Here is an 18,496-nt window from a genome sequence, read left to right on the forward strand (position 1 = left end):
GCAATAAGGATGACAAAAATTTCAATGAGGTGTTTTAAAATATGAATCTGTTAATTTGACGCCGCGATTTATCTTTAAACAAAATGAAACATTCAATTTTGCCCCAATTTTCTTTGCCGGTATATGTGTACATAAGTAAGACACTTAACGGGAATTGTTTCGACCCAGTAGTATGGTCAGTAATAGTGCTGATAACCCGTAACCAGGTACGGGGTGCATAGTACAGGACATTCGTATTAGAATTATAACGACTGTCCTTATGGTCACGCGAAAAAAAAAAAAAGCTGCCATGATATATGTTACTTAGTGGGTGATTATTTTTCGGGAGAATTTTGCATCTTTTTATGTATGACTGTTAATTAAGACAACCCATGAGTGACAACCGAATTGGAGCAATTGCCGTTATAAGTGTCTTACCCATAGACACATATACGCATATACGCTCACAATGGTAGCAGCGACGACCCTTTCTTGTGGGTTAGAGCTAGGCATTGCCACTGGCATGGACGTGTATAGGCATTGACGACATCGACAGTTTAATTCTACATTACGACACATTAGTTGTACAACGATTATTTATGTATTATTAATAATAAAACGTTTTCAATCGTTAGATCAGGGCTCTCTTGTTTTCTGAAAACTTGGCAAAACAAGCTTTTGTTTCGAAAATGTGTGTTACTTACCAATTGTTTAGGGGCATTTTTAAAATAACTGCGACTGATAGTTTTAAGTTTGGAAAGTATTTACAAATATAATCTCATTTTATTCACGAATGTAGAGCAATTACGATTGATCGCACACATTGCATACAAACGATAAATCAAAGTTCATTTTTAAATACACGAAACGGGTATAGTATTTCTAAAACTTTGTTATTCTTAGTAAAACCACTTCTCTACTTCTACCTTGTGTAAGAACTTGAATTCCAAAGGTTGGTACCGCCGCTAGTGGTGAATGTGTTTGTGAGGCGAAATAAATGAAAGACCGAATTTTTATTTTGTGAGCACCATGAGGAGAGGAGAAGCGAGAAATTGAACGATTTAAGGAAGCATTACAACAATTTTTGTTTTCATAATGTCAGGCAGTGGACAAGTTGTAATCTTTAGAAATATTTTAATAACGTCTTGATCGAACTTTATACAGAATGTTGAGAATTCCGCTTTACTACCAATTGTTTAAATTTCCTCTTAAAATACCATCCAAGGTGAAGGTAGAAAATGCAGCACACAAATGTAAGTTTTCGCACTTTACTTATTGTTCAAAAACTCGCTTGACATTTTGTAAAATTCATCTTATTTTAAGCATTAGCACGCATCAACGGATACGTGTATACGTTGTGTCAAAACAAATTAACCATTGGTTAATCCATTATGCTCGGTGATGGGACAACAATAGGGACCATGCATCACTTCCTATTTTGTCATTTCCCACATCCTGGCTTTGTTACCTTTTCTCAAACAACAACATAGCGAAAATCCGACATGAAACCACAGAATACAACACACGAACGCACACATTGATTATAATTCTATACAAGTAAAACTGGTGAAACACTTTGATTTTGAACCACAATATTTTGTTAAATACTGTTATGGTGCAACACAGCTCAAAAAATAAAAACATATAGTCGGTGCAGCTATACGAGTACAGAGAACACAGCGGAACAGAATATTTGGTGAATAATACATAAATTGTAGTATGCCCATCTTGCTCATATCAAGTATTTGCCAACATAAGCAGTACGGTTATTTATGTGTATCGATTACTCCATTAGATTGGTTACAGTCTGTCTTTGGGCCTTTTAGTAAGGTATTTTATTTACGACACCATAGACTAGAATATTTGACACTTGATTTCCAGAACGCAAGGTCTCTTCTTGAGTAGAATATAGCTGTCGCGTGCAAAAACAATATACAAACAGTCTCAGTGAAGCGTGACCATGGCTGGTTCGACGCAAACAGCACATAAGTTCACTCAAACGTTGGAATTTTTGAATAGCGTTCGTGCGCCAACGATTCATAGGTTATGAGGAAGCAGTCACAATATATTAAACGTGGTTGATATCAGCACATTTGTAGAAATGTCTGGCTATAGAAAAACAATTACCTCACACCAAAATTAGTCGGGCATTCAGTATTTACTTTAACAGTGTTTCTTTTTACGCATTGAATCGTCCCGGATGACTGGTGGTTTATGCGTTCCACTGGTTCATAACAAACACGGCTCAACAGAGCATTTCATTTAGCGTTTTTACGGTGGGCCGCATGATCAAGCTCGTTAGCTCGCAACAATAGTTATGCTTAGCTGATTTAAAATCATGTTTCTTCTGTGAAATAAGACAGTTTGGCAGTTTCTTTTTTGGTGACGTAGAAAAGAACTTTAATTGTTGATAAGAAAAGGAAGTTAGGAGAATTCCGGCTTAGTAAAGATTTTACAATGTTGTATCAATCAACAAAAATCTTACGACATCGTTCGTTCGTTACAATGACCCAGAACAGTTTAAACTTTGTGTTTTTCCCTTGTTCAAGTTAATCATTAACGGTTGCTCGTACCTCTTGCTGATGTTTCATTAAGGTTTGTGACATAAAGCCTAGTGCGTCGGGTAGGTCCATTAGAATTGTTCGCGTAGGCAAGTTTCAATACGACTGTTTCCACTTTCCTATTGTTTCAGTTGAAACTTAATATAGATCAGCATTCAGTAAGATAAAGTTAATAATAGTCTTGAGTTACCGAACGTCTGTGCTGTGTCACAACCTACAAAAGATTCGTTTTCGTTCCACAAAGAGAGAAATAGAGAAGTGAATTACAGCGTCACCTTTGTGTTTAGTTTCCGTGTTACGTAGTATAAAGGACGCCATGCTATTTGACATAACATTCCTAATTTCTAGAGCGTAACTTTTCTTTAACAAAAGGAAGTCAAGGCCAGACAATAGACCCTCACAGCGTCACAGGGTTCAAAATCCATGACCCGTGTAAAGTAAGTTTGACGGTTGCCTCGGGTATGTGATTGGCAAGAAGATCCGTTAGAAATGTAGTAGACTGTTGTGTGTCTTCTTTTTCCCCATTTTTCTGGTGCAGCAACCATTACCAGTGACGGTTTTACACATAAACCCACAAAATAACAAACGACTCGGCGCCTGAGGCGACCAAATGTATGCAGTATAATGCTAAAATGAGCAAATTTCTTAACGATGGCTCGTCTTTTTGAAACAGGTTTCTTCAGGTTTAATGTCGATTATTAGGCACTAATATGTTAACAGACCCCTTACTGTTTTATATACGAAGTAGACGATTTCAAAATGTCTCGGAAAGTTGAATGCTCGTTTGTTGATTACAAAGCATTGCAACTGCCTTGCTATAAAAATGACGAAGTCTGGATGTGCCCAACTGTATTTTTACGACAGGTATGTAACATGCTAGCGGTAAACATATTGACGTGTTCAGATTAATCGTGTTTATTAAAAATGTTGACTGGCATAACTTATTAACTGCTGATACAATACCGTACAAGGAAAGCGAGGTTTGTTACCAATCATCTTATTGCCCGGATAGGTTTTCCTCGGTAGCTATTTAGTAGGCACGTATATGTCTCCATGAACCACCCATTTTCAAACCGTTTTAGGTACGTCGGGGCTGATATAGATCCTTTTCGCGTACACATGAACTTTAAAATAAAAGTCAAATTTAGCATCACATAATTCCCGAATAATAAAATTTACCGCGCCAAGAACCTTTTGCAACTCAGTCATTGGTTACTTTTGTATTAGCTTACCATACAGCAAAAGTAGGATAATAACTTTACCCAATTGTTATCAAAAGAAAATAAACACAAAATATTGTTTCGCTGATGTGCGAGCATAGAACTTGGGATATATATTGCGTTGCTGCACGCTTAAATAGCTGGGTCACCATTTCCAGTCATAAGATCTGTCGAAACAGCGGTTATACTGTCTGGGATTTTGGGAGGATGCGTGTTTGTGAGATAAAGGAATCCACATTCCACACAACGAATGACGCCTGTATCAAACTACAAGTGATCCTAGCTCTAATGAGTAAGCACGTATTAAAATAGTTAGCCCAGTATTAATTAACTCTTTACAACGGCCGACTAAGATCGATCAAAAACGATCTAGAAATACCCAACAAAGCGGCTTTCAGTAGCCATTTGTGATTGTGGAGCAGTAGGTAGAATGCATTTATAATTGTATTGTAATTTCTAAACACTTATGATGTACGCGGATTAAGTATTCGGTAAAGATTGTGTGGAAATAACGCTTTGTAGAACTCCTGCACCATGTATTAAATTGTAAACTTACACTACTAACTTAGCAATTGTAAGTAAAGGTTTAAAAAACTAGGCTTAGTTAAAACAATTTCAAAGGACACAATCATTTAATTAAGGTATAAAGTACGTTTTAATTTTTTGATTAAACAGTAAAGTAATTGTTAATTACTTTCCAATCATGCGGACTTAAAAATCAGATTTTTTAAATATGTGTAAAAAAATCGCCCAAATAATAACAAGAACAACTGTTCGACGAAAAAGGATTCACATGACCACTTACGTGCGGAACTACCATTAAGAGAGGCGCATTACAAGCAATTCTCTTATCCCATATTATTATAAATCGAAACATTCTGTATAGTTAAACATCACATGATAAATATAAAAGAAGCGGGAAAACCGCTGTGTTGGCTACTTTTAATTTGTTTTCGAACTTAGTCGACCGTGGTGGTCTCTTTTTTATCATAATCTTTTTCACATTTTTAATTTTTAAATCTCCTTTTTTGTTGTAATATCTTGACTTACTACTTTGCCGCGGCGCCGGACGTATCACAAACTTCAGCTAGGTTAGGAAGTAAGTATAACCAGACGAATTCTACACTTTATTTATCAACCTTTCGGTGTGATTATTATTGGGGTTTTAGCTTTCTATTGGTTATGCACTCTTGTTGTTGGGCACAAACCTCGTTTTAAAAAATGTCCGACGACCTGATGTTTTCTAACAAGAGAGTACAGCTGTAATGAAAGAACACCAAAACTACTATGTTATTTTAACAGTGTTAATACATAAATACGTAAGTTACAGGGAAGGAAACATATGTTGCAAGTTTTGCCATTTTGCATTATCGGCTGAAAGCCCTATAGGGTGATATTCAACTTTTACCATATCATGCCTAACATTTTGATTGGCAGTTCGATGCACACAACTAATTTGGTGATTATTATTAAAAAAACAAATTACATTTACTTGTTATATGGTTGCTCACTGACTTATACTTGCTGACGCACTGACATAAGATATTGTTTAGATTCTGTTTCCGAATCAAGTGCTCAAAAAATTGGAAGATGCTGTTACGAAGATCTTGAAAAGTTCAAAAAATATGACAAAAAATGAAGTTAAATCATTACGAGAATGGCTTGAGTATGATTGCCAACAAAATACTTTATCGAAGATACGGATAGCAAGCCTCGATGTATCTTCTTTAAGTTTTTCAACAACAGAAATGAAGGTAAGATATAAAATAAATAACTTTCCAGAATTTAACTTGCTTTGGCATGAATTATAGTTCAAAGCATGGTAATATAATCTTCAAACTATGTTCCACCATAATGATATAAATTAAGTAACGATGAACTTAGACTGAATTTAAATAACGAATAAAACTTGTATATCAAAACTAAACTGATAGTGATGCAAATATTTTTTTGGTTTGCTCCAACTATAAAACACTAGATTAACGTCACTGACCAATTTTTCATGATTGACCTTACGTTGTTGTTTTTTTCGCTTTAATTCCAGTTCTCTGTTTTAGGAAAAATACAAAACTATAGTGGACGAAATCTCAAGGCATTCTGCGTTAAATAACGTTGAAGCGAAGCGGGAGACGACATTTCAAACCAATAGTAACGTCTCAGGGAAGTCCGACGTTCAAATCAGTTGCGTTGAGACAAAGGTCGTAACAGAACACAATAACAAACATGATTCAACAGGAGAAGACAATCTAAAGACGGGATTAAATATAGAACGCGAAGCAGCTACGCCGCAAAAAGACTTCATTTCAGTGATCGATGAAACAAACTTAATGGAAGAAGGTCAAAGGTTTTGTTTGCAAGCAAAAGATACAAAAGTATCGCGTATAGAAAGTAATCCGAAACCTTGTAAACTAGCCCCAAACAAAACACTTGGCGAAGAATTTGTGAATGGAAATCAGTTAAACCAAGCAGACGAGCCGACCCCACAGAAAACGTTTCCTCCTAATACATGTTCAAATATCAGCAACACATCATCTTGTTTTTCTCATGTGCTGCAGGAATTTGAAAGTGAACGAAAAACCTTAAATGTTAAATGCAATCCAATCAAAGCGTCTCGGAATAAATCTCCAAGCTCACCTGTTGTTATATCAAGAAAAATGAAGACTACGTACAATAAACATTCCTCCGAAAACAATAAAATTGTGGCATCCCCAGTTTTTCCGAATAGAACTTTAACAAGTAGAAGTTCCAAAACGAAATATTCAAGTTGGTCCAACAGACACCACTGGTCCAGAAGTAATAACTGGAAGTTACGTTCAGTTTTAAATGAAAGCTGTACATCCCAACGAGTTGAAGGAAAACTTGACAAAGTTAAATCAGTTCACAAATATGCAAAACCTCATGCTTCCAAATTCGAAAGCAATACATCTAAAGAAGCCACTTCATTAAACATTACCGCTGTTACTCATGACGAATATGCAAAAACTGTAAGATATGTGTGTCGAGTTCGAGCATCAAACATTGTTAAGTCGTTTTCTAATAATGAAAAAATACAAGCCGAGTCCAGCGCATCGGGTGACGAAAACAATTTAAATTCCAAAGAAAGTGATCTTCGCGAATTTATTTCAAGTATAAAACCCAAGAACCAGGACCGCACCAACACGACTGTGAATCATTTTACTGACATGGTAGTATTGGACGAAGACTGGAACGAATCTGCAGATGATTCCAATTCCCTTCCTACTTCTGATAACGATATTGATAAACAAGTAGGACATACACGTATAAATTCTAAACGAAGTAAACTATGGCCATTTTCATTTGACTACCAAGTGCTAAATGACAACCCATTTTCAAACTTCTCTTTTGACAACTTGTTAAACAAAAGTTCAGCTTTTGAGAAAGATAAAATACTAAGTCCAAACGTCCCCTCAAATTCTTCACAAGAGTCCATAAACATTCCATTAGTAAATATCCCTGAAAACTCGACCTCTTCTGCTCCTGGTATCACTGATACACACACACCAAAATCAAGTTCGATTAAAGCCTGGAAGAAAATTATGCTAGAAAAGGCCAAAGAAAATGAAATTAAAGGAGATACTTTTCAGCCCGGAAATGCTATTTTACAAAACGCGACAACGACTACAAACAAAGATTGTGGTTTGAAGATTGCACCGGCGGTAGTTAGCAGAAGCAATGCACATGATGAACAAGATTGTAACGAAAAATTTGCTGTACCTGCCTTGAAGCAACCCGCAATTCTGGTTGTGAAACTAAATCCCGATGGCATGAAAACGACACACACCAAAAAAGCGCAAATCAAAATGCCAACTGTTAAAACACCGGCAGCATATCAGAAGTGCAAGTCAAATATTAGGAAACGCAACCAACATACTACCAAGCTAAAAATTTCGACGGGAACTTCTATACGCAAAAACACAGCAAGGTTGAAACAAAGATGTATTCGAAGAAAACAACCAGTAGCTTCTAAAAATAGACTGAATAGTTTAAGGCGTGCGGTAAGAAAGAACAAACCACAATACGACTTGGATGTCATACCCACTGCAGAGCAAGAGGATGAGATACAGAATAAGCAGACCGTAGAAACAAAATGCGCAGAAATTCACGAAAAAAATAAAATGGTATCAAAAACGATACAGAAGTGCACAAAGAAAACGACCCCGTTATCAAAGAAGCGGAAACCCCTTCCTTCAATTTCAACTGATGAAGATGAATCAGAACCTAAAACAATCGGTGAAATATCTTTATCCACTTGTGGTGAGTCAGATGATGATACCAATTTAATTTCTTGTGAAACTTTATTTACGTCTTCCGTTGAAGCGGTATCCGTAGAAAGAGTGTCAAGAGTAAACCTTTTCGATAAAAGCATCAAGGAAACGTCTTTGGGCGAAGAGTGTTGTTATAAAGAGAATCAGACCTCTGCTGATGGTATAGGAAATTTCGACATGAATGGCGGCACTTGCAATGAGTTATTGAAGTCTACGTGTTTAAATGATGAAGTTACCGTAACGCTTCATGCTTCACCTATGTTGAATAGCCACCAAAATATAGCTAGGATGGAAGCAGAAAACGAAATATCTACCACAAATATATGCGCTTCTGATACAAAAATAAATACCGCCGAAATCGTGACAACAACCGGATTTGACCAGAAGTTTTCGGAGTGTGAAACAGAAGCAACATTGAAAAGTTTTGGTGCAACAAACACCACTGATATCACAAAGAAAGGAGAAACAGCTTACAGTTTCACTTTGTTCGGAGATTCTATTAAGGTATTTATGATCCGGTGTATTTTCTATAACTCGATTCCGGTACATGTGCCAACACATCAGAGTGTAGTATAACTGTCCAGACATAAAATTCGGTGCTATAGTACATGTGTTATCACGATTGTGCATGAACAAAAAAAAACAAATATTTAAAAGGAAACCAGTTTCCCATGTGAGTATATGTCTGTGTGCTAGTGGTCCCCGAGGATTGGTCTGTGCCCTTTCTTTGAGTACATAGGTAGTTATAGGTTAACCTTCTCGCATCATATTATTGTTAAAAATAGCCATGAAATGCCGACTTTTTAACTTGAAGCCGATAAACTAAGTTATCCGAGGACATAACCTGTCACTAAATATCTGGTTTAAAAATATAGATTAAACAATTTGACTTTGGTTCCCTTTACATACTTTTACGTGATTTGAACGCATAAAGATATTCACTTACTGTGTTATATTTGCAGCTTGTGGCAGTACCCAAAGCAACAAAAACTCCTGGTGTTGATGATTTTAACAACATCGATCCACAGCCTCATTTTACATCTGCTAAAGGTCAGCGCAAAATTAAAACATAAAAATAAAACGCTTTTAATATGCTTAATCGAAAAATGAAAATACAATAAAGTGAATAATTTAAATTTTGTTCATATATTCACAAAGATTAGGCAATCATTATACCAAATCCGAAAAATAATTTCTACAGTAGTCAAAGGGTTGGACACTTTTTTTAGTTTTTACGTTAAAAACATTTATTTTAAATTCTGCGTTGACAAAATGCGTTTAATCCACAATACACCTTACACCTTAATTAATTGATTGCACTACATTCAATATTTTCAACTGAACATAGTTATATAGTGTGGAAAATGCTTAATGAACAATATTAATTAATGATAACAATGTTCGCGAGCCAAGTAAGGTTTTACACACCAGGAACCCAGTAACCGTAACCGTGTGTACAGAATACCTTCAAGAAAAATAAAAGAAGTGTTTGCACCGCTCTGTGAGCATCGAATAATTTACCGCGTAATTAACGTTTGTTTCACGAAATCTTTTTTCTAAAACGTACGTGCCCAGTCATTAAAGCCGAGCTTTCTTGTTTTGACGAATCGTTTGTTTCCGTTTTGTGACGTCTCGTGTTGCTCGCTTTCGCAACCGTATAGTACAATGGAGAAATTGGTACACTTAATCAGGCGCATGTTGCTTAATATTTCAAAAATCAAAGACATTTTTAAGTAATCATGTAGTTATTATGTCTTTATAAACCGACAACACACTTTATTTCGCGAACATTTTGTAAATAGGTGAAATAAAAAGGAACACTTTAAACTTCTTGTTAATTTTGATTGGAAAATAAATTTATTAATAGGATTACATGTAAATAACACGAAACAGTATTGCACGCTTTGAAGAACAAACATTCTTTCCTTTTCCCACTGCCATATTTTTAAACCCGGTGTAATCGTATGAAGTATTGGTAATGTTAGAACATAAACTGGTAAATATTGTATCCTACAAATTCATTTAAACTTTAAAAGTGTCCACTTTCCCCATCCTACTATATTATGTTATTATTATTATTATACAAATGTTTTTTTGTGCTGTGTACTTGAGAAACCCTAACTTAATATTATCAGGAATTTAACTAGAACTGTTCATTCCGTAAAACCTTAAAAACTTATTTTAGATCAATCAGAGAATGCTAAACAGAGCTGGGCAGCGCACAACCACAACAAATCCCATTCCGAAAATCTATCGCCTAACCTTTCTGATTTAAGTGGAACAAATGCTTCAAAAGTGTGTAACACGAAAAACTACGGTCATTTCCATCTGATCAACGAAAGCTTTCAAACCACTGCAGCTAAGTTTGGTTCAGATACTTCCAGCAATAAATCGCTTCAGGAAAAAAGAAACGCAGAGAAAACTGTTGCTTCAGCTTGTTGCATAGAACACGAAAGTCTACAAACCAAGGATGAAGGAATCGAGTCAGACTTGGACAGCATTCAAGAAAAGGAAAATATAACTGGTATTTTAATGCTTTATTTTTTACGTCTGCATTTGTATAAAGTTAGATAAATATTTCATTACTCTTACATCACCCTATAGCCGCGTTTGCGTTGAATAATTTCACGATTTTGTATTGCACAAAAACGCGCTTAATGTGGCGAGAACATACGCTAATTTCAAAAAAATGTGATTGAATAATTATGTCGTACATATTTATAAATGGTAGGCGACTGGCTGAGTGTTTGTACTTCATACGGAGTGGGTGGATTTAATATTTACTAATCGGATTTGTTAGTAAAAATATGTAAGTTGCCACGCATAACGTGTAACACGAGGCTGTATTCCATACTGATGCTCATTGTTGCAGATGAAAGTAATGAAGCAACGATAACATCGAACATTGATAGTAGCCTTAACAAGAAAGGTTATGTGGCACATGGTGTATACGAAACCAAAACAATGACCCTGGAAGACAAACTTTCTACAACGAATCAGTGCAGCAAAGATTCAGGGTGTTTTTCACCATTTCAAAAGATAACTTACGACAGCGATTCGACCATCAGCACACACGAGGAATATCACGAGGAATTTTATTTTGAAAACCGCAATGAAATGAAAAATGGTTCGCCGCCACCATTACCATTATCTTTCAGTCAGGCACAACCTACAAATAACGACAACAGGACTATTGTGGCAGATGCTCCAAGATCTGCCCAACATGAAATAACCCACCATGGCATCTTAGAAATTGGAATGCAAGCTCCATCATATCAGCTCCTATGCGAGGAGGTGATTGCTAATACGAGGCCAATATCTTTTATAAGACGAAGAATCCCCTACATACAGATAAAGCTTCGACGAACTGATAACGGCAATAATCATCCTGACATGGTACCTCCTAATTCAAACGTAGGCCAAGGTGGCGAAACGACCCCTGGATTTGACGTTACGCTTGTTCGAATTCGAGACGTCGCTTTTACTTTAAAGACATCACCCACTGATATTATGGTGGACATTGTAAGTCGCGGCATAAAAAGTTACCCACCTAACACTTTCGCTCGAAATGTCTATCAGCGGATATTCGATAAACAAGCAAAAGAAATGCCGGTTATACAAGCAATGTTATGCTACACTGCTCTTTTAGCAGGAATTGTGGATCCGGCGGACAATATGATATTGTTGGACGATTACTTGAGAGTGATTCTGCCGGTGAGTTTTCCTTCGACGCTGTGTATAAAATAAATGTGACGTAAACGTTGTTTGGGATTTAGTTGTTTTTTTTTGTTTCAGCATTTTTACCTGGCGAGTTTTGGAATTGAAAAAGAACTTCTTCCTCACTTTGTAAGTGTAAAGACGTACAAGCCCATTGATTATTTGGATCCGCATGTAATTGAGGTAAGTTTGAACGCAAATGGATATTTTGTCGATGGGAAACAAGAATAAACAACATTATGATTACAGATGTTCTGTAAAACGTTTTCATACAACGGCACGCTTGTATCCATGGATGTGGATGTGAAAAGCGCTGCTTACAGATACTTTGATGGCACGAAGGAACGTTCAGCCATGAGAAGAAAACGCAAATCATCAGACCATCGTTTGATAAAACAGCCAAGACTAAGTATGCCGCATCAAATCACCAAACAACCAGAGCTAATATTCAACCAAGTACCACTTGTTCATAATCAAAACCAAGTGTCCTTGGCGATACAAAATTCCAACGTTTCCAACGTAATGTTCCAGCCCCGCACAGATACATCGATGTTTAGTCAAACCTCCACGTTCGCTTCTCAAGCATTAAACAACCATAACCCAGCTGCGGAAAAATTAAAGTGGATCTTGAATGCAAACGACACCAGTCAACTACCATTGTCTTATATTTCGCGACAACGGTCCAGTAGCACCAACCCACCTTTTGCTCTTCCGTCTCAACATTCACATCTTGCACCACACACAGTATACTCGTCCCTACAACCTCGGCAAGTCGCACCGATGCCAAGGAGTGAGCAGCTCAGCACGAACATTCGGTCCCAAATTTCTGTTTTGCCGGATGTGATAATGAGTCAGTCGCATCGTATTGAGACCGCGCAGTTGGTTGTTCCAGCCCAGACTCGCCCTGTTCAGTCGATTCTAAATCCACACTTGTGCAAAGATTACCAGAAATGTGTACCGCATTTAAGCAACACGTTATTATCTAATGAGGCGCCGATAAATCTTTCAATGGGGGCAAAATTTGTCAACGCCACTTTAAATAATTCGATAGAACAAGAGTCTGCAAACTCAACCTACCAGGAAAGATCTCTCAAGCTAAAGAAGCAACATTTTCGTCCCTTGGAAAGTATTCACTCTAGTTCTATGAAAGAACTTGGCAGTTTAATTCCACAACCATTACCTTTAACAAACCATAACGAAAACTGGAACAACAACATCGGCAATTCGGTGGCATCTAAAGAGCTGACCAAGACTTCCGTCGTTCCAAAGCATGGGACAGATAATTCAGACAGGGGGGCAAATTATGCACTTGGCCATGAACTTAACCCAATTCGTGTTGCCGACCCGTCCATGCCTCCCTGTTTGTTACCAGGCGTCAAGATTCATAATGGTCCTGTTGTCTTTATTCAACATCCGGATGGCACAAAGTCAGTAATTAAACTACACGAACCTGAACTAAAGATAAACGCGGTTTACTCTCTGTCGGAAAACTGTGAAAACTCAAAAACCTCGGAGTTCGAAGACAAAACCACAGTACCACCGAGACAATCAGGTATTTGCATCATTCCCATTCTTTCATAAACATACAGTAGAATATTATACTGAATTATACTCATGATATATAGTGGGGCGGGGGAAGATGGGACACCTTTTCGTTCTACGATATTTGGATATTATGTGGTAAAGGTGTCCCATCTTCCCCCACGCTACTATATAAATTATTAAATTACAAATTAACTTTTCAAAGTTTGTTAATAAATACATGCAAAAATATAAATTGGGGCAAGATGGAACATAAAACTAAAATTAAAAGATTTATATTAAAAGTATTCTTAGCTGCAACTTGTAATTAATCTCCCCAAATTAACTGGCTCTAGTGTTTCGTTGCCACGTAACTTTTTACATGCAATTTTAAAGTGGTATTTTTGTGATTATTGCAACACTAATGAAGGCTATATTGACACATGCTTGATACGACTCAGCGAGCATTCAAAATAAGTATCTTATGTATTCAGACCTTTAAAAATGTTGTGTTCATACTACATCGAATCTTAATATATAGTACAGTGGGGTTAGATGGGACACTTAAACATTGTCCAATATTTAGAAAATTAAATTACATGACAGTTTTGGGGGGATGCCACAAAATAGTATATTTGTTTATTAATTGACAACAATTCAAAACAATACCCGCCTGCTACAGCCTACTAGGACGTCAACTTACTAACCTGCTACTGTATTTGTTATGCAGATATTCCGAATCCATTCAACGAAGGATCAACTAGTAATCATTCAATGATTTTAAGCACCAAGCAAACTGTTAAAAGTAGGTTGCATTTTAAAAAATACACGAATACACACATTCCGGGGCGTGGCACAGTGGTTATACAGCCCACCGCCTAACTAGATAACAGCGTCACAAATGGGTTGTTTAAACGGTTAGCAACACAAGAAAAATAATCATGTACGGAGCCATATAAGTGAAAGTTAACCCGTACATGAAGTGTATTCTCATGTTGTGAATTTCAGCACTGTTCCGTTACTGCAAGATATATGAAGTAACTATTATTCATTAATAATAACAACACAAAAATAATTTTGAAATGTAATAAACCATATGTTTTAGTTGAGCCATCTGAGGAAGAAGCTCTCAATTTGAGTAGCAGGAAAATGGGCAACAACAAATGTAAGTTATTATGGAACACATCGTTTAGCTAATGCTGAGCTTTATAAAAGCTAGCAAAGACAGGAGAGAAAAACTCTAATAAATGGGCATGTACAAAGAAATAAAACATCATTATCAACCACTTTAAATTCCTGCTTGTATGGTTAACTATAACAAGTATATCGAAAATTTATTTTAGTCGTGGTGTTTTATTGTCCTACCTTCCCTAATTGTGAATTTGAAACTCCCAACACCTAGCTTATACTTTCATTCAAACCTGGCAAAAGTTACTCCCATTGCCCCAAAACAAATGGTTATAATCTAAAAAATCATTTAATTTACGTTAGGATTCTATTCCAACACTAAGTCAGGCTGCTTGTTTTGATTCAGATAAAAATAAACAAAAATAACCGATTGGGAGCACATTCATGCTCAACTATTTTAATATTTGTATGACCATAAACTTTGTACTTAAGGTTTGTAGCTCAACACTCCGGTACATGCGAGTTCAGCACTTAGGCGAGTTGTGAACAAGCTTCCAACTTTTCTTGGAATCAACAAGTACAAAACAAAACAAAAAATAATTATATTGTAGATAAGTTTTATTGTATGTGGTTTGAAGTTCGTTGAAAAACATGTGATTGATATCGTTTTGTTGACTACAAAATGCCAAATTATTTTTTTTAAAGTGTGGTAACAATATTACAACTTATAGCGTGTGTGTTTGAGAATTTGTACACTTGTGATTTCGTGGTGTCATAATTTTATATTTTGTGAAAAAATGAAAATCCATCTTCAAATTTTTTTTTAATTTCTTCACTGATATTGTGTACTCCTAGAGTTCCGCATCTCTTTTGCAATAAATACAAAGTGAAAAATCACATTGTTTGTTTTGCTTCGTGAGATCTCCTCCCAACCTTCATTGCCAACACTGTATTGAATCACATCTTGATATGTTGATGTTTAGTAAATCCCACCATCTTTATCATCCAAATTGTCTTCCTCTTCATCAAGATAGTTTTCTCCGTTATCAAAATACGAGGTGAGGTAATCATTTTCATCTTCCTCTTGCTCCTCTTCATTTTCAAAATTCTCTTCTTGCTCTTCTTCCTCCTCATTTTCCTTCATAAAGCACAACAAAAGATAAGCTGAGTACTTAACCAACATGTAGAATAACTACATTATTCCTCAACATTTTTAATAAATTTGCAACGGCAGCCAAGTAACTGACACTTACGTTGGTGAGTTTGGGGTAAGGTACAAAAGGAATTTAATTTTTTTTATTTTTATGCTTGCATTTTAAGTAACACATCAATTATTCTGGCAAAGGTACCAAGCATTTGATGATGATGATGAATAGGGTTTAAAAAAGATGGGAAAATTTGTTCTTTTTAAAATGTTAAATAAGTGTAATACTACCTCATGATCAGTTTTACTTTCTTTTTTCTCAAGTGCATCCAATGTTTTTGTGATGTCTGCTCCTACGAAAAGTTACCAAAATAATAATGAATAAATATCAGGTATTTATCTTCGCAACCGGGAAAACGACAGTCGTTTTAACATGGGTGTTCTGTTTCATTCATCTTGTGCCTGCTTAAAGAGTTGTCATAGATGTAACTTTATGGGGGACCATTTTTTCTGAATTTGTTTTATTTGACATGTTAGACAAATAGACAGCCTATAAAAGAGAGGTTTAAAACAATTACTGTATAGTTTCTTGACCAAGGATACATGCGCCTTTAATGATAGCAGCGCCAAACCTGGAACGCATATCTTCTGGGCAAGAGGCGGGCACAACTACTGTGCAAATACTTTGGTTTATTAAGCTAAAACTAGTACATACCTGTTTTTAAATGCTTGACCAATTTGGGTGGAGGACCAATATTCTGAGCTAAACGTTTTTTTCTGTTTTCAAACAATTACAAACATTAATACAGTTGACCGATATTTAAAGTTTAACAATGAAAAAAAAAACACACATACATAATTAGCACACAGTTTAATAGTTAATTGTTAATTTTGGAGACTGACAGATATCAATTGTTTCCACTAATACCGATATTGGACACTAAAACGAAACATATAAAATAATAGTATTTAGCAAAATTAATACCTGTATTCAAGATATTGTAAGTTATAAAAGTCAAGTAAAAAACAAGTTGTTTGCACCAACTATTTATATGTTGGTGTTCTATTGGCGCTTTTTTACCGATACCTATTATCTGTATATTGTAAATATTGGCCAATAATATTAATGAATTGATATAGCGATTAACCTATAGTTATTTTATTAGTTTTCACCTCACAGCTACTTTCAATTCACTTGGAAGTCTTCTCCAATCGGGTTTCCAGTTTATTGTGTTGTCCATGTTTTTACTCGATTTATATTTGTCCGAATAACGAACTATATCTGTAAAAAATACTCAATTTAATATGTTATATACATTCAATTCATTTAATAAATGGTAGATGGATAGTACCATTTTTTGCTTGTTCAGCTTGAATAAAGTAAGGGGAATTCTGCATTGTTTGAATGTATTCCTTTTTTAACGCAAGCAAGTAATCAGTTTCTTCACCAGCCAACAATGGAACAGGCTGTTGTCGAAGTGGCTGCAATGAAATAAATTCTAAGATAAAGTTTAATGACTTGTTGCACTGGCTTATTTGATTGCTATTAGAATTTTAAAATGAGAATGACCTTTAAAATATTCAGCTTGCCATACAAAACAAGTGGCCCATTTACTTTATGGCAAGGTGTACAGTTCATAGGATACCTCTACACAGCGTAGGATACGTAGAATTCTACAAATTTTCTTATATAGGAACAAAGAGAAAGTGGGCTATTCATTATACCAAACCTAACTTTCTTCAGTTTGGAAACTAGAAACAGTCAAAGTTGGATTTCACATTTGAGCATCTCTATCAATACACAAAATTTGATTTTTCGTTGGTATGCCCCTTAGGACCACATTTTTCATTGGTCACCACTCATCAGTAGCAAGAATAATACACATGCGACCAAAATAATGAATCCTACTCTTTAATTTCCTTAATAATGGCATTGTTACATTATATCATACCAAGGTACCATATATCGGTAATAGTGAAGAATCAAACCTAAAAATGCCTATAATATTATGATATAAGCGAAACCCACGTTAATCGTATTAATGTAAAATGTAGTAATCTGCATTGATGATTCGGACATAATAATGTTAATGTAACTCTTGTTTAATTTATGATGTCTTGTATAAAAATACCATTATCCAGCAAATTTTGTGCAGTTTTAAAAGTAATTTTTAATACGAACGAACGTCAGAGTTTTTAACCAAAAATTATACCACGGTATCAGAAAGACTCAAGGAGCAGCTAGAGTCTAAAATTTTCATTAGGCACTACCGGCAGCAAAATGCAATGAAAATAAAGCAGCATGAAACAATTTCGTATCTTTTAATCTATGGCTTACCGGGTATGGTAAAGGAGGCTGCAATGTGGAAGCAGGCAATGCGTCGCCTCTTCCGAATCCAATAGCTTCAACATTAAACGTCATACTTCCACGCCCCCTTCCTCGACCTTTTCCTCCTCGTGACATTTTTACAATTTATCGCTAACGTTCAACACAAATGTTTCTTCCTAAACTCAATGTAAAGTTGTTTCCTGACCAAACAAAATGACATTTACATTGGATGGTAAAGTGAAATAATTGGGACTTCCCCCATAGCGAAAGCATCCCATAGGGCAACTTTTTTTTAAATCAAGGGTCGCATTCAAACAAAGAATATTGTATTTTATGATTCAAACATAAGAACTTTAGCTAACTGTCGAAATACACATAAAGCTAAAAAGCAAACTAAACTTGTGTTATACTGTTAGCTAACAATATACCTCTACTGAAATAGGATAGTGTAAGTTGATAACAACAACCGCTTTAACAACATTTAATATAAATTTGTATTTTTTTAGATTCGAAAATGAAACTTAATACTTAAGTGTGCATCAATATATTACGTTTTTTGCATTTTTTAAAAATTCTTATTAACATTTTTTTCTGTTTTTGAGAAAAAACGG

General features: G+C 35.7%; 2 protein-coding genes across 2 annotated transcripts; one reads left to right on the top strand and one right to left on the bottom strand.

Annotated features, from left to right (window-relative positions):
* Window positions 1–2,269: 2,269 nt before the first annotated feature.
* Window positions 2,270–15,309, top strand: LOC149741761 (uncharacterized). Its single transcript, XM_089887977.1, has 11 exons — window positions 2,270–3,404; window positions 5,314–5,514; window positions 5,818–8,550; window positions 9,009–9,096; window positions 10,232–10,570; window positions 10,919–11,760; window positions 11,842–11,946; window positions 12,013–13,315; window positions 14,015–14,089; window positions 14,390–14,449; window positions 14,905–15,309. The coding sequence occupies exons 1-11, from the start codon at window positions 3,300–3,302 to the stop codon at window positions 14,910–14,912; spliced, it is 5,859 nt and encodes a 1,952-aa protein (XP_089744103.1). The 5' UTR covers window positions 2,270–3,299; the 3' UTR covers window positions 14,913–15,309.
* LOC149741762 (DNA-directed RNA polymerase III subunit RPC7-like) lies at window positions 15,013–18,128 on the bottom strand. The gene is made up of 6 exons (XM_089888139.1): window positions 17,895–18,128; window positions 16,909–17,038; window positions 16,730–16,838; window positions 16,272–16,333; window positions 15,848–15,909; window positions 15,013–15,550 (listed from the first exon to the last, which is right to left on the bottom strand). The coding sequence occupies exons 1-6, from the start codon at window positions 18,018–18,020 to the stop codon at window positions 15,392–15,394; spliced, it is 648 nt and encodes a 215-aa protein (XP_089744265.1). The 5' UTR covers window positions 18,021–18,128; the 3' UTR covers window positions 15,013–15,391.
* Window positions 18,129–18,496: the final 368 nt, after the last annotated feature.

The sequence above is a fragment of the Ciona robusta genome, chromosome 1 (genome assembly GCF_009617815.1).
Source record: "Ciona robusta chromosome 1, ASM961781v2".
Lineage (NCBI taxonomy): Eukaryota > Metazoa > Chordata > Ascidiacea > Phlebobranchia > Cionidae > Ciona > Ciona robusta.

Coding starts and splice junctions, on each gene's coding strand:
- LOC149741761 (XM_089887977.1), top strand. CDS start 3,300: ATGTCTCGGAAAGTTGAATGCTCGTTTGTTGATTACAAAGCATTGCAA. Junction 5,515..5,817: donor TTTCAACAACAGAAATGAAG/GTAAGATATAAA, acceptor TCTCTGTTTTAG/GAAAAATACAAAACTATAGT. Junction 10,571..10,918: donor AGAAAAGGAAAATATAACTG/GTATTTTAATGC, acceptor TCATTGTTGCAG/ATGAAAGTAATGAAGCAACG.
- LOC149741762 (XM_089888139.1), bottom strand. CDS start 18,020: ATGTCACGAGGAGGAAAAGGTCGAGGAAGGGGGCGTGGAAGTATGACG. Junction 16,334..16,729: donor GAATTGAAAGTAGCTGTGAG/GTGAAAACTAAT, acceptor GTTTGAAAACAG/AAAAAAACGTTTAGCTCAGA. Junction 15,551..15,847: donor AAAGTAAAACTGATCATGAG/GTAGTATTACAC, acceptor TGCTTTATGAAG/GAAAATGAGGAGGAAGAAGA.